General features: G+C 40.3%; 1 protein-coding gene across 2 annotated transcripts in view; it reads right to left on the bottom strand.

Annotated features, from left to right (window-relative positions):
• The window catches only part of jph3b (junctophilin 3b), a 55,807-nt gene that overhangs the window by 24,995 nt on the left and 15,787 nt on the right, over window positions 1–15,025 (bottom strand). For both annotated transcript variants that reach the window (XR_003597025.1, XM_028029267.1), the window contains exons 2-3: window positions 13,603–14,071; window positions 12,429–12,794 (exon numbers count right to left, since the gene is read on the bottom strand). Coding sequence is in view for 1 of the 2 variants with exons in the window: in XM_028029267.1 (XP_027885068.1) it covers window positions 12,429–12,794; window positions 13,603–14,071 (835 nt within the window). In the remaining variant the exon portion in view is untranslated. The remainder of the gene's footprint in view (window positions 1–12,428; window positions 12,795–13,602; window positions 14,072–15,025) is intronic.

The raw sequence follows: 15,025 nt of genomic DNA on the forward strand, positions 1-15,025 counted from the left end.
CAACAGATAAAATTAATTATGAAATCTTTGTAAACAAAATTGTCCCTTAAAAAATTGAACTGGATGAGACCAAAACACCAGACTGAAAACTTTTATCATCCGGTTTTTGGTAGAAAGAGAGAAAAGAGAAAAACAACAAATCATGCAAATGGAAATTATTAAGCTTGCTTTAATTTATTATGTGATTAACTGATTTATTGCTAATTGTGACAGGCGTAGGCTTAAATGAACCAATAATCACAGTTCTCTTTTGCTCTAACAGAACAGACTTCATCTGTTTCTGGGTTTCATTGTTTATTCCAGGTGATAATTATAATTTTATCACATTAGTTGAGCTAAAGAGGAGACATTTTTAACGCAGAGCTGAAATATGACGGTGAAGCTGCAGAAACCTTAAGTTGACTTTAATATCATAAAATAATTCCTCTCACTGAGTTTGATGTGTTTTAATGGCGGCTTTGCAGCATCTTTTTATGGTTTTGATTGTTTTTTATCACCCGCCTCAGGTTATTCTCTGATTACATCAAGCACACCTTTTGTCTCAATCGCAGCTTCATTCTCTCCACTCATCCATGCATCGTTTTCCCTTTCCTCTCTCTGTGGGCAGAAGCAGCCCTGATGCAGTGTTGCATGTCGATGGCTATTGAGTTCCTTCCTCTCTGCCTCTGTGTGCCAGACCCAAACCGTACTCCACACCGCCGAGCATGAGAGCCTGTTGGCTGCTGGGCGGTGAGACGTAAAGGACATGAAGATGGTTCCTTTTTTTTTAACAGAAATAATAAAGAACGGAACGCTTTGCATCCAGCCATGTATTAACACCAAATATTTGGGTTATTTAGCCAGTCATGAGAAAAAAAACAAACATGTAATTTCATTTTTCAAAGTCATATTTTCACCATGTTTTAACTTCATTAATAAATATCACAAATATTAAGCAAGCAAGTTAAATATTTAGTTTAAAGTTAACAATAATTAGGAGCTAATTCCTTAGTTTGTAGACTAAATGTTTATCTCCCTAATTCAATATTTAGTTTAAAACTGTGATCTTTATTAATGAATGAATAACATGGTGAAATATGACTTTGAAAAATAATTATTTTTTTTGTCTTATGACAGTCTAACTATATTTAGTTTGGAGTGTAATATTTAGCTTGCTAATTAAATATTTGCTGTTAAATTGTCGCTGTGTAACTTTACAAATATCAAACCAGCCATGCTCTCACTCTCAGTAATTAGTTCATTAAAAATCTTTTTTTTTTGCCTCTGATGGAAATTTGCAAAACTGCAAGTTATAGACAAAAAAAAACAAAGGATTTATTGTCGTCCCTCCTCCCCCAACATGTTTCTGCTTGTGAAACAGAACATGTTGATTACAAAATATCGCTTCGTGTCCAAAAGCCAAAGGAAGAAAAGAAAACAGATCTACAGATGGAGAGCAGGAGGAGAAAAGAAGCGATGCTGAGAGGTGATGGAGAGATGATGCAGAGTGCAGAGCTAAAAGGTGTTTAACTTGAATGAATCACAGCCTGCCTAATTGTGAGACAGCGTAATTACAGCGCTGTCCAGCAGGCTGTCAACCTCTGCATTAAAGCAAAATTAGGGGGGAGGATGAGGACAGGCCGTTATGTCTTCATCATGACTCAGGTTTCTTTGACACACCAGACATTTTGGAGACTCAGTTTGCTTCTTAACGAGGAGAACAAAGGTTACAATAGTTCTGAGTTTTTCATGATAGTTTAGTTGTATTTAGATATTACTTTTTATTTGTCTAATTTTGTTAGTTTAATTAATTTTTAGAGTGAGTTTACGCTCCATATTCCTCCTGGTGGCGCCTGTGGAAATTTGCAAAATGGCGACAACAAAAGTTGGGAGAAAAAACCAAAGTCGGTTAGTCAGCACTAATTGAATATATTTTTTTGAAAATGTTATTTTCTGTTGAGTATTCATTGATGTACACAATTCAATACTTGAATTTTACTGGACAGTAAATTGTCCCAGAAGTTATTGCGATAAACGATAATATTGTTGTTTTGAAACCATTTTAAGTAATATAACAGTAATGGCACAACAATGCAAGAACACATTCACAAAGACCAATAACCTTTAAATTATAATGAACGTGTAACACTAGCAATGGAAGACATTTAAAAACCCGACATTTTTCATTGAAGCCTTTTTAAAAATAAAATATTAGAAATACATTGAAATATGCAAATAAACAAATGATTCAATCCCTTTTTAAAATAAGAAAATAAACAGTTTATTGCTTAAAATGCAACATCATAGCATTCCCTGGTTGTACGCCTGATCATCTGTAGCACAGGATGAATCTGCGGATAAAATCTTTCTCAAAAGCTCAGCCCTTTTTCCTCGAATTCATATCAATACACTGTAGAGCTGATCTGTTAATATTTTTGGATTAACTGATGCTTAAGAGGAGATTTCACACATTTTCAACCAGCTGAAGCTAAAACTACCATTAGAGCAGTTCTAGGTTGAACATATTTGCAAACTGTTTTTTATCTTAAATGGAAAGTGTATGAATTTTTCATAAAGTTTTGACTTAATTATGAATATGTCATTTTTTTAGCTAATGGCATTTTTTGTGTCCAGTTAGTGATTAGTCGAATACTAAATTAGTTGACAATTATATCAATAACCAATATGATTAATTGTTTCAGTTAAATTCTAACTTCTGATGGCCTACAGGAAAAAAATGCAATGAAATCTTTCTTGAAATGTGCTGCTGCTCACTTCTAAGAAAACAATAAATAGCCACAAAAAACATTTAAAAAATATTTGTTCATGCATAATTACAATGCTTTTTGTTTAATTGTTTGTGAAACTTTTACACAGTGCTGCTTATTGTGAATTGTTTTTAAGTTTTCAAATTAGATTTGAAGACACACAGGTTTATGTATTTTTTTCTTCATTGATTAATGGCCCTTCTGGTCTTCCGTACGCTTCAGTTTTCATGCTAAATGTGAATTTGTTTTCTCTGAATCACAAGACATTTCTAAAATAGATCAGTGGGGCACGGATTAGCACTGAATGAACAAGCAGGGAGATCGATGCCAAGAGAGACAAGCGAGAAAAACAAAGGCTGAGAGACAAAACAAAGACGGGACAGAAGAGAGAGCGCAGCGAGCCGAGGAGAAAGTCTAATCCAGGCCTCACGCGCTAAGCTCCTCCATCATCTCTGCCATCGCTCTGAAGCAGCTGATGATGAGGACGATGATTCATATCTCACTGAGCCTTCCGGTTTGCATCACCGGTAATCATTCGTGCGTTCAGTCAAGTTGTGGGGACGTAAATCTGTTGACACACCAGGCTGATATGCTCCCTTTTCTGGGAGGCGTACAAGGAAACCAGTTGATTTCTGCTTTGATGATTATCTTAAAGGTGGCCTATTATTCTTCCTTGAACAGGTCAGGATAGGTTTGTAGCATATACAAAACAAGTTCATTACATTTTTTTCACAAAGATCATTCTTTGATGATGAGATTTTAGTTTGCTCAGTTCAGAGCTCCTTTCAGAATGAAATGTTTTAGGGTCTCTGTCACTTTAAAGTCAAATATTCTGCTGCTGGCCACACCCTCTAACTCAATGTTTACACTCACTTAAAAATAGCTGTAAACAGATGCACTATTATACAAATGTGCAGCGCACTGTAAAGTGCATTTAGCTGTGAAACCAGCTGACCAAAAGTCCTGGAACTCAGACTAGGTTGCTAGATAACAGGTGGAGTTCCGCTGGGGTTGCTAGGTGATGGCACATTCTGCAGGTTTTTGAAACATCTCATATTCCAGGACAAACATTAAGTTATTGCCAAAAAAAACCCAGGTGTTTTTTTTTTTCAAAACTCTGCTGCTGTTTTTGGAAGCGGCAGAGACCCAAAGGTCTGCTTTCTGTGTTGCCAGATTTGTCTGCTTTTGAACACATTTGGCTGGAAAACCAGCTTCAAATTCAAATTCAAAAGGACTTTGTCGATCCCAAAGAGAAATTACATGCTGTTGTAACTCATATTACCATATTTGGGAGGGTAGTTAAAAGTTGACAAGTTTCTTGAAAAGTTTCAGAGAAAAGTTCTTACAAAATAGTTGCCATTGTGTGGCAGAAAAGCACAATTTTTTTTTTTTTAATAAAATGCTGCGTTATCGCACTTATTAGTTCAATTAATTTTGAAATCTCTCCAAGATGACATCAATGATTAGTCACTGGTTAATCAAGTGTCATTGTGTAGTAGCATTTTAAAACAGAAATCCCAGGGCAGCAAGATGAATTAAAAGGACATATCAACACAAAAAACTAAGGTTTGATTGAGTCAAGTCCTTTTTGCAGTCCCAGTGGGATCTGGTTCTAGTCAGAATATTACAAAGGACAACCAAAAATCTCATGGATTGTATTTAAGACTGATTGGTTAAGATTTGTGCTAATTTTTTTTTGGAGTTGTGCGGATTTTACATTGTTTTTGGGTTGGAAACTGTCAAATCTGGCAACCCTGTCCCCTTTTAAGCTGGAGTTATATTTTAGAAAATGTATGTTTATTAAAGCGACGTCCTGTTATGGGATGCAAACAGAGTGAATGTAGCAGTGACTCTGTGTGCGCGCGTGGGTGTGTGTGTGTGTGTGTGTGTTGGGCTCCAGGCGAGCTGATGAAACGAGGTCACAGAATTACAGCGAGAGGCTCCATCCACAAAGCACAGTGAGTCACTGGTGTGTTTATCTGGTTTTCACTGATCACAGGTAGCCTAGTGACACATCGGTTACATCAGCACATGTGACTGCGCTAACGAGGGCACATCAGCCGGCGAGCGCGCAAATAAATCCTGGATTTACTGTAACATCAGGCACGCGGACGGCAGATTCAATCCCACCAGGTCCTGACTCACCCTTTACCTCCAACCTCCCTGCTCAGGTTGCAGAAACATCCCAAAAACTGGCAACGCTAGAAACACGCCCCATATCTAGGAAGTAAGCCAGATCCTCCTTGAACCAGTTTTCCTAAGTGCTTTCACTTTGCTCCGAGAAAGAGAATTGCAGCAATTATCCTGTGACTGTTTCACCTCTCAGGGTTTCTCCTGGAGTTCCTCAAGGAAATACCCTGCTGCTCTGTTCTGGGACATTCATGCTGAAGCTGTATGGCGCTGCAGGAATCTGGGTTAGATGTTTCTGTTGATGAGTGTGTGTGTGTGTGTGTGTGTGTGTGTGTGTGTGTGTGTGTGTGTGTGTGTGTGTGTGTGTGTGTGTGTGTGTGTGTGTGTGTGTGTGCGTGGGTGTGTGTGTGTAAGAGAGAGGAGAGCCAGGCCAGGCTAAAAGTGTATGCAGAGCAGGGTTATTCTGGAGGGAGAGAGTCTGATCTGCACCATCATTCTTCACATCAGGAACCTGAGTTTGTACACTACAGTAAAATTCAAGCACTTTTCGAGTTTTTAGAAGGTTTGTTTTCAAACCTTTCCAGCACCACACTGTGGTATGACATCATATGAGGGCAACTGCAGTTAGACAATAAGGAGGAGTAAAAATCAGACGCACCTCAGAACAGGAGGAAAAGAGGAGCCTGTGGAGCTACAATAATGAGGAATTCAAATCAAATGATCACAGTTCCATTTTAAATAGACCAGAGCTGAATGATTTATGTGTGAAAAAGTCTCTATGATATGTCCACTTTAAGGAAACCAGCTGGTGGAACATGGGTAATGTAGCCATTAAGGGACGGAAATAATCAGCCAGAATACTCAGTTAGGCTGTGCAACCATACAGGTGTACCTAATAAAGTGGCAGGAAAGTGAATATGTCCCAGCTTGCCTCACAGACCAAGTGAGGACATAAAATGTCTCATCGTCCTCTGTTTCCATCTCCAACTTCACAAACTTTCTAGGTTTGAGTTTATGTGCTTAAAACTGGCAACAAAGTGACATCCTACTTTAAACAAGGACACTGTCTGTCCCCAGAAATATGCCACGGCTTTTTTTTTCTCTTTCTCATGACCCTGTCCTCATAATATCACAGCAATGTCTCCCTCAGCAGTCAGAAACTGAGGTTTACAGGATTAACGGCAGTGCATATGAATGTGAAAATGTCATATCTGTGAGAAAGAAACGAAGCTGAGTGATGAGATAAAACAGAAACATAGTTGCTATAGAAAGTGACTGATATGATTTGTTTTTTAAATTTTTTTTGTCTTTGTTGCATTAGCTCTTTTCTAGAAAAGCGCCTCTCATAGTGGCAGCATGTTGGAGTAACGCTCTTGTGTTCTCTCCCTCTGGTTTTGGATGCTGTGCAGCTGCAATTTCTGCTCTTACTTTCCCACTTTCGGACAGCTAAAATAGTGCGTAACCATGACAACAAGGTGTTTTCACAACTGGTGCCTCCTGACAAGCTCAAATAACCCCTGAACTATGAACCCCAAATCCCAGACGAGTTGAAGTTCATCTCTTCTATCAATCATAACGGGTAGAGACTTCAAGAGGAGTGGCAAAAGCAAATGAGGTAGATTAGCATGCTTGCTAGCAACCGATGGTTCATCCAGGACATATTGTCTCTGCTTCCTGGATATTGAACAGTTAGCGTGTCATGACGGTCATGACAGTGTCATAAAGCAACAGTCTTCAGTCAGAGGCCTCTTCTGATTCGCTGCAACACTGACTGCTACTGGAGATCCTTCCTGCCCACAGCATCACTATCCACAGTGACTCTTTGAAGATTCTTAGAGGAAATGAGTGATGACAACATTTAATTTTCCTTTGGGACAAATAAATTATTGTTGAATTGAATTATATATGCCAAGCCTTGGACTGAAATCTTCAAAAATAAAAAGTGATCAGAGCTCGTTCATTTCATCTTCAGACACTGCAAAAACACAAAATCTTATCCAGTATTTTAGTTTCTAGTGCAAATATCTTAGCACACTTATAAGTAACTTATAAGTAACTTCTCACCAAGATATATGAGTTTGTTTTAAGTAAATCATTTGAAAAATGAAAAAGCTCTTGTTTCATTGACAGATTATTTCACTAAAAACATGAAAAAAAAATCTTGTTATAAATGAAATAATCTGCCAATGAAACTACTAGTTTTTCCATTAATATTAAGGATTAAATTAGTTTTGTCCTATTTCAAGTTTATGAACATATTTGCACTTGAAACTAAACCAAAACGTCTTGATAAGATTTTGTGTTTTTGCAGTTCAATCGTGTTCAGCAGAATAACATTCCTCAGAGTTTATTTTTTATTATACTTCTTGTTTTTTGTGATGTTTAAATTTCTCTGAGAACTTTCGTTCTGTCTGCATCTTCATTCTGCACTCCTGAATCTTTTCACACACCGACTCCATGACCACGAGGTCAGAAATGCTACACATTATTACAATTGATCTGCTCCAAGGTCAAATGCTAATCCGATAGAGGAGCTAACCCACTTTCAGACAGAAGCTTCACTCACCGTCTCCGACTGCTGTCGCACTTTCAAAAAACTTCTACTTCTGTTTTTTCCTCCTTAGAAGTGAAAAAATCTGCCAGGAGGACTAGTACTTTTTCAAAAATATTAAGGAATTATTAACTCACAACAAGCTACTATTTCTTGATAAAACATTACTTATAAGTTAGTTTTTTTTCTTATTTTAAGTGTAATAAGATATTTGCACTATAACAAGACCAAAAATACTTTGCAAAGATTTTTTTGTTTTTGCAGTTTAGTACAAATGTAGTACAGATACTTTATATAAAATGTAGTGGAGTAAAAGTCGAAAGTACCCAAGAGAAAATCTACTCCAGTAAAGTATAGATACGTGAAAAATGTACTTAAGTACAGTAACAAAGTACTTGATGAAAAAGTATTCAGTCTCTCTGGCTACAATTAGAGCTGGATCTATATTGGTATAAATCCATCCATCCATCTTCTTCCGCTTATCCGAGGTCGGGTCGCGGGGGTAGCAGCTTCAGAAGGGAGGCCCAGACTTCCCTCTCCCCGGCCACTTCTTCCAGCTCTTCCGGGGGAATCCCGAGGCGTTCCCAGGCCAGCCGAGAGACATAGTCTCTCCAGCGTGTCCTGGGTCTTCCCCGGGGCCTCCTCCCGGTGGGACGTGCCCGGAACACCTCACCAGGGAGGCGTCCAGGAGGCATCCTGACCAGATGCCCGAGCCACCTCAACTGGCTCCTCTCGATGTGAAGGAGCAGCGGCTCTACTCTGAGTCCCTCCCGGATGACTGAGCTTCTCACCCTATCTCTAAAGGAGAGCCCAGCCACCCTACGGAGAAAACCCATTTCGGCCGCTTGTATCCGCGATCTCGTTCTTTCGGTCATGACCCAAAGCTCATGACCATAGATGAGGGTGGGAACGTAGATCGACCGGTAAATCGAGAGCTTCGCTTTTTGGCTCAGCTCTCTCTTCACCACGACGGACCGGTACAGGCCCGCTTGACTGCAGACGCTGCGCCAATCCGCCTGTCGATCTCCCGCTCCCTTCTTCCCCCATTCGTGAACAAGATCCCGAGATACTTGAACTCCTCCACCTGGGGCAGGACACCCCCCTTGACCCAGAGAAGGCACTCTACCCTTTTCCAGCTCAAGACCATGGCCTCGGATTTGGAGGCACTGATCCCCATCCCGGCCGCTTCACACTCGGCTGCGAACCGCTCCAGCGAGAGCTGCAGATCACGATCTGATGAAGCCAAAAGGACCACATCGTCTGCGAAAAGCAGAGATGAGATCCTAAGGCCACCAAATTGGATCCCCTCAACACCTTGGCTGCGCCTAGAAATTCTGTCCATGAAAGTGATGAACAGAATCGGTGACAAAGGGCAGCCCTGGCGGAGTCCAACTCTCACCGGAAACGAGCCCGACTTACTGCCGGCAATGCGGACCAGACTCTGACACCGGTCATACAGGGACCTGACAGCCCGTATCAAAGGGCCCGGTACCCCATACTCCCGGAGAAGCCCCCACAGGGCTCCCCGAGGGACACGGTCGAACGCCTTCTCCAAGTCCACAAAACACATGTAGACTGGTTGGGCGAACTCCCATGCACCCTCCAGGACCCTGCCGAGGGTGTATAAATCAATAATACATATTGCAATAGACACATGATCAATATCAATATATAACATGTCTGAATATATAAAATAGTCACTGAACTCTGATCCAAAACCGCACGGCATTCTGGGGGTTGTAGGCAAAAGAAAGGCTTTAGATGAGCAACTATGGCATCAACTAACTCACTTGCTCTTTGGTTACTTAGCAACAACCTGTTGAGTAACTTGTAGCAGCGGTTTAAAGTTTCGACACTGTGCCTCAAACTGCTAAAAATAAAAAACAACAGCGGAGAGAAAACCGTAGACAGAAAAGGAAAGGTCACGGCCAACAGTTTGGCAGGATTTCAGATTATTTAAATAAAAATCCAATCTCTAATTATCAATATCGACCGATATGAAATGCTTATATCGTGATATGTTTTTCATCCAGATCGTTCCGCCCTGGTTACGCTTTAAAGCCAACTCACTAACAAAGTTTCTGCATCATAGCCTGACCTCAACAACAGTCTGAATGCCTTCGATGCCACCAGGCTTCAATATTAATATGAATCTTTAACTTTAGGTTCTGGGACAGTAAATTAATTCCTCCTCTAAGTCCTAAAACTCAAACTTGAGCCTCATATCTCACCCTGAAGCTGTTAGCCGCTGTGAAGCAGGTCAGGACAGAGCCATTAACCCCGGATGTGCTCAGAGTTTAGCTAAATGGGAACAGGCTCCAGTTTCCTGCACCGTCTCGCTTCGATTGCCGCCTCAACCCTCCTTAACCTCTCGACCCAGTTTAACCCCGAGCCTGATCTTATTCTGTCACTGATTCAAAATATAAAACGAAATGGAAGAAACATGATCCAGGAAGCTGCAGGACTGTTTCCTCTCAATCAGGACGCTGCAATTAGCTTAGCTTCGCTAACAAGTAAGTGTTCAAGGTAAACATGGAGGACAGAATTAAAGTAAAAAGGACTATTGTGACAATTAATTGATTAATCAGATTTAAAAAATAAGCGCTTTTAATACAATATTAGAAATATATTAAGACATAAAAATAAACAATTATATTCATGTTTTAAATGAGAAAATAAACATACCAACCGCCTGACTTAGCATGAATACAGTGCAGGGCCGATGTGTTGATTAATCTTTGGATTAACTGATTAATAACTGGATGCAGAAGTTCCTTAATAGAAAATATTTTAAAATTTATTTTACAGAATTTGAACCGGATTAAGTTAAAACTGCCACCTGAAGAGTTCTGGGTAGAATATATTTACAGATAAAGATGGTTTTTTAATTTTAAATACAACATTTGTATACATTTTGTACAGTTTTGGCTTAATTTCTGCTCTGACTGTGTTGTTTTTTCAGTAAATGGACAGTAAACAATTAATTGACTGCTAAATTAGTTGATGATTATTTCACTAATCAACTTATGTATATTTTAAAAGGTTCTGTTTCATTATAATGGTGTATTTCTAGAGATTTGTGATTAATAAAGTTATAAGTGTAAAAGGACACAAATATTAAAGTTCACAGTGTACCTTTAACTTAAATTCACTGTTAATAACTCGCTATGAGAATAAACTTCAAAGATTGGCCAGTAAGGAGTGAGTAATAATCTGATTCATAAAATCACTTGTTTTTGTTCTTTTATGAAAATACTGACAAAGTTTTGGTTCAGTCCACATTTCTTTCCCGACGTCACTGCAGCTGCATGAGAAACCTTGATTTTCCCAAAGAGCAGGTTTTAATAAAAGCTGGGCGTGCGTTCAGTCTTGTTGGTGATTTTTTTTAAAGTTGTGCTACAGAACGTTGTGTTGTGCACATAATCATTTCTGCATGTGCTCAGATTTAAAAGGGTACACCGCATGCTCAACCGAAACGGCTATAACAAATGTTCACGGACCATTACAGCTCTACAGATTAGCAATGCGACACTCGCAAATGGCAGCTTTACATTTTTCATTTATTCGTTAATATAATCAAAATAGATGGCAATAAAAACGTTGCTTTGACTTATTATTGACAAAATACTTGAAGAAATAGCAGCTTTGGATTTTTTTTTTTTTTTTTTTACCCCTTCAGGGGGTCTTTTGTGGGCTCTAGTGTCCCTTATATGATAGTAGTCTGACAGGAAAGGGGGAAGGAGAGGGGGGAAGACATGCGGCAAATGTCGTCGGGTCCGGGAGTCGAACCCGCGACGGCCGCGTCGAGGACTCAAGGCCTCCAAATACGGGTCGCGCTAACCGCTACGCCACCACGGCACGCCCAGCTTTGGACTTTTTGAGTCATATTATTTCAGTTTGGCTTGAAGGCAAGAATTTCTACAAAATGTACACTTTGCAAAAAGATTCCATGCTTTTTCTTAATTTAAATTTCTGGGGAAATGGGCGTGGCCAACAGACAGAGGGGCGTGGCCAAGAGACAGAGGGTGATTAGAAGTGATTAGTAACAAATCTTGCTGATCAGCAGAGGGGGTTAAGAGGGAGAAGCATTGCTGCCAACTTAGTGACTTTGTTGCAATATTTAGTAACTTTTGAGATCCTCTAGTGTCTTTTTCAAAAAAGTGATTAGTAACAAATCTTGCGACATTTTTCTGTAATCGGAAACTACGGCTGCGAACACAAGAAAGCACCAGTTGCTAAGGTATGCTAAGGCTAGTTAGCATGGCCACAAATAATGGCAGAAAAATGGTTTTCCTGTAATGTGTCTCTGCCATTAGCACATTTAGCAGCGCATTTACAAGGATGATTGACAGCACTCAGGCCCTCCTTCTGGCTCTGATTGGTTCTTCAGGCAGCAAAGGCAGTTCAGGAAAGAGGTGGAGGAGATCAATCTCTTCACAGATTATCCATCTCGTTTTATTTTGTCAGAACATAGTGACAGTTCTAACAAATATGTAAAAAACTTATTTTTATAAAAGTTATATTCTGCAGCTTTAACACAGAGCTGCGTGACAGACATCAACCAAGCTGCAGAATTGTAGAACTGCATTCTATATTCCAGAGTTAAACAAATGTAAACAAAATGTCACAAAGAGATGTCAAGGATCAATTTATACAATTTATCTGCAAAAAAAAAAAAGAAATTTAGGTTGAAGTTCAACAAATTGTGGCGGTATATAATTGTACCATGTGCTATGTGGATGTTATGGTGTATTTTTATTGCCGTTTTTTTCATGTTATGTATTCATTTGCAAAGCAAATTGCCCCTTGAAAGACAATAAAGTTATTTGATCTGAAAGGTAGAAGCATTTCTAGATGCTTGTGGTGTTCCTCTAGTGAAGAGCATCGGACCTGAACAGCAGGATTTGGTCCCGTCGTCGTTATTTTACAGTAAAATCTTTAAACTAAAATGATTTTCTGAGGATTTGCCTTTGAGAACCAGAACCAGTCGGACCTCCTACCTGGACAGAGCGATCTCGGCCTTCTGCCGGGCGATGTCTGCCGCCTTCTGGGCCCCCTCCACGGCTCGGTCCACCTTCTCCCGGATTTTGCTGGCGCGGAGTGGGATCAGGTTCTTCCGCTTGCCGCTCACCAGGATGTTCTGCTTGTACTTCCCTTCCTCCTTGGTGCCGTCGGGGAACGTGGTGCAGCCGTAGCCGTGCCGCTTGTTGCTCAGCCACTCGCCCTCGTACTGCAGCCCGTCGGACCGCCGACTCACGCCGAATCCCGTCCGCTTGTCGTTCTTCCACTCCCCGCAGTACGTCTCCGTCGCTGTAGCATCAACGTCGTCGTCCGCGACCGCCAGCTCCGCGTCTGCGTCTCCAAGGCTGGAAAGGGTAAAGGTCACAACGGTTTATGTTTTTATTTTAAAACTATTTCTTATCTGGGAAAACAAATACATTTATCCACACAGGGCCGGCCCAAACCTTTCTGGGGCCCTAAGCAGGTTTTCATTTGGGCCCCCAATAGCAACATGTCAACACTAGATGTTTCATCAATCCTAAACGGCTCCATCTGTGTCACAATAACAGATTTTGCTGGGAGGAAAATCGTCTCAAAAGTTACTGCGATAAATGATAATGTTGTTTTGTGACCATTTTCAAGTAATATAATTGTAACGGCAAAATAATGCCAGAGCACATTCTCAAAAATTAATAAACGCTAAATTCTAACAAACATTTACCACTGGAACTGGAAGACATTTTAAATATCCAAACTGCGAGTGCAGCAAGCTCTCACTAGTGAAGCCCCTTAAAGCTCTTTCGTACGCGACACATTTCTTCTAAAAAAAAAAAAGGTCTTGAATCCGACGGTCGTCTTTAAATCTTTACTGAACTTAAAAGAAAAATAAAAATAACAAACAGATTCAAAACAAATAGAAAGTGACGGTCAATTGTTCTACAATGAACAAGTACTTTCATCTTTCCCTTTATCTAAGAATTATTTTTAATGAAGAGGTTTTGTATAGACCATAGACCTGTCCTGTTCTATTCAAGGAAGCACAATAAGTCACTTAACAAATTATGTGTGGATATAAAATTTACCACCAGTTCCTAATAAATGCATTTTTACTCTGAATAAAATGTCACCTGTAATTCCAGGTATTTAATGGTTTTAGTTACTGATTCAGGTTACCTGATGGTGGAGTTGATGTCCGATGCAGCCGAGGAGACGGTGCTCATCCCAGCCTCGCTCCGAAACGAGCTCTGTTTGGACCTCTGCGACGCCAGAGAGCTCCTGGACTCGGACTTCCTGAGCTTAAGGCCAGACAGGATGGACCTCCGGAACAATCCTCCTTTCCTCTTCCCCTTCAGCAGCTCCGCCTCGCTGTGCGCCGTCAACACGAAGCCTCCGCGGGACACCGCTGGGCTGCTGCCGCTGCTGCCCGTGCTGCACATGGAGACGCTGGTGGTCAGAGTTCCCGGAACCAGGGCGCCCGTTCGGTCCAGCAGAGCGGTTCCATTGCTGTGCTCCGAACCAGAACGGAGAGAGTTTATGGAGGTGCGTAAAGGAGAGCGGATGACGGCCGCCATGCCGTATGGAACGCTCTGCCGGACGCCGTAGCCGTGACGCATCCCTCCGACCCACTGACCCTGAAATGTTCCTGGAGGAACAGAGCAGAACGAACACGGGTCAGATGCTAAAATACAACCAGAACACAAGAAACACTTAGAACTGTGATAAACAGGATGGAAACCTCAGACTAGCCGTGTTTCCATCACATTTTTATGTGCATTTTGAAGTATCACAGTGAGACTACGGCTTATTAGGGCCGTTGTACATGGAACTAAATTTTCGCCAAAAAAACAAAGAAATTTTGAAATTAAGCTGAGAAATGTTTCCGAAATACAAAAAAAATTCTACATTTGAATTACAAGTAAAACAAATTTGCTAAAAAGATTAAGAAGTTTTTTGTTTCATCTCATAAATTGTCTAGCAAAAATTAGGGACTTTCTATATTTGAAAAATTTAAAATTTGCAAGAAAAATCTGAAATTTTGAGACTAGTCTCAAACATTTTCTAGAATAAACGTGGGAATGTATATTTAAAAAGTTTAAAAAAGGGCGTGCCATGGCGGCGGAGGGGTTAGCGCGACCCACATTCAGAGGCAACGTGGCCTCGACGTGGCTGTTGCGGGTTCGACTCCCGGATCCGACGACGTTTACCGCATGTGTTCCCCCCTCTCTTTCGCCCTTTCCTGTCAGCCTACTTTGAAAAAGGGACACTAGAGCCCACAAAAAGACCCCTTGCGGGGCGATAAAAAAATAGATTTTTATAGGCTACTCTGAAATATTTTTGTTTTATTTCTAAAATATTTCTGAGGTTAATCTCAAAATTTCCAAGTTTTTTGGTGCAAATGTTAAACTTTTGAGCTTTTAAAAGTCAAAATTTCTGAATATTTTCGAGCACATTTAAAAAAATGTTTATACAAAATTTCTGCGATTTATCTCAAATTGTTTTGGCTGAAATTTAATCACTTTTTTTTCCTTTTCTAGTAGTTTGAAGTTTGAAAAAAGCGACTAGCCACCTATGTAACCAACCAAGATGTTCCGTTGTA

This window comes from Xiphophorus couchianus, chromosome 2 (genome assembly GCF_001444195.1).
Source record: "Xiphophorus couchianus chromosome 2, X_couchianus-1.0, whole genome shotgun sequence".
Taxonomy (NCBI): Eukaryota; Metazoa; Chordata; class Actinopteri; order Cyprinodontiformes; family Poeciliidae; genus Xiphophorus; species Xiphophorus couchianus.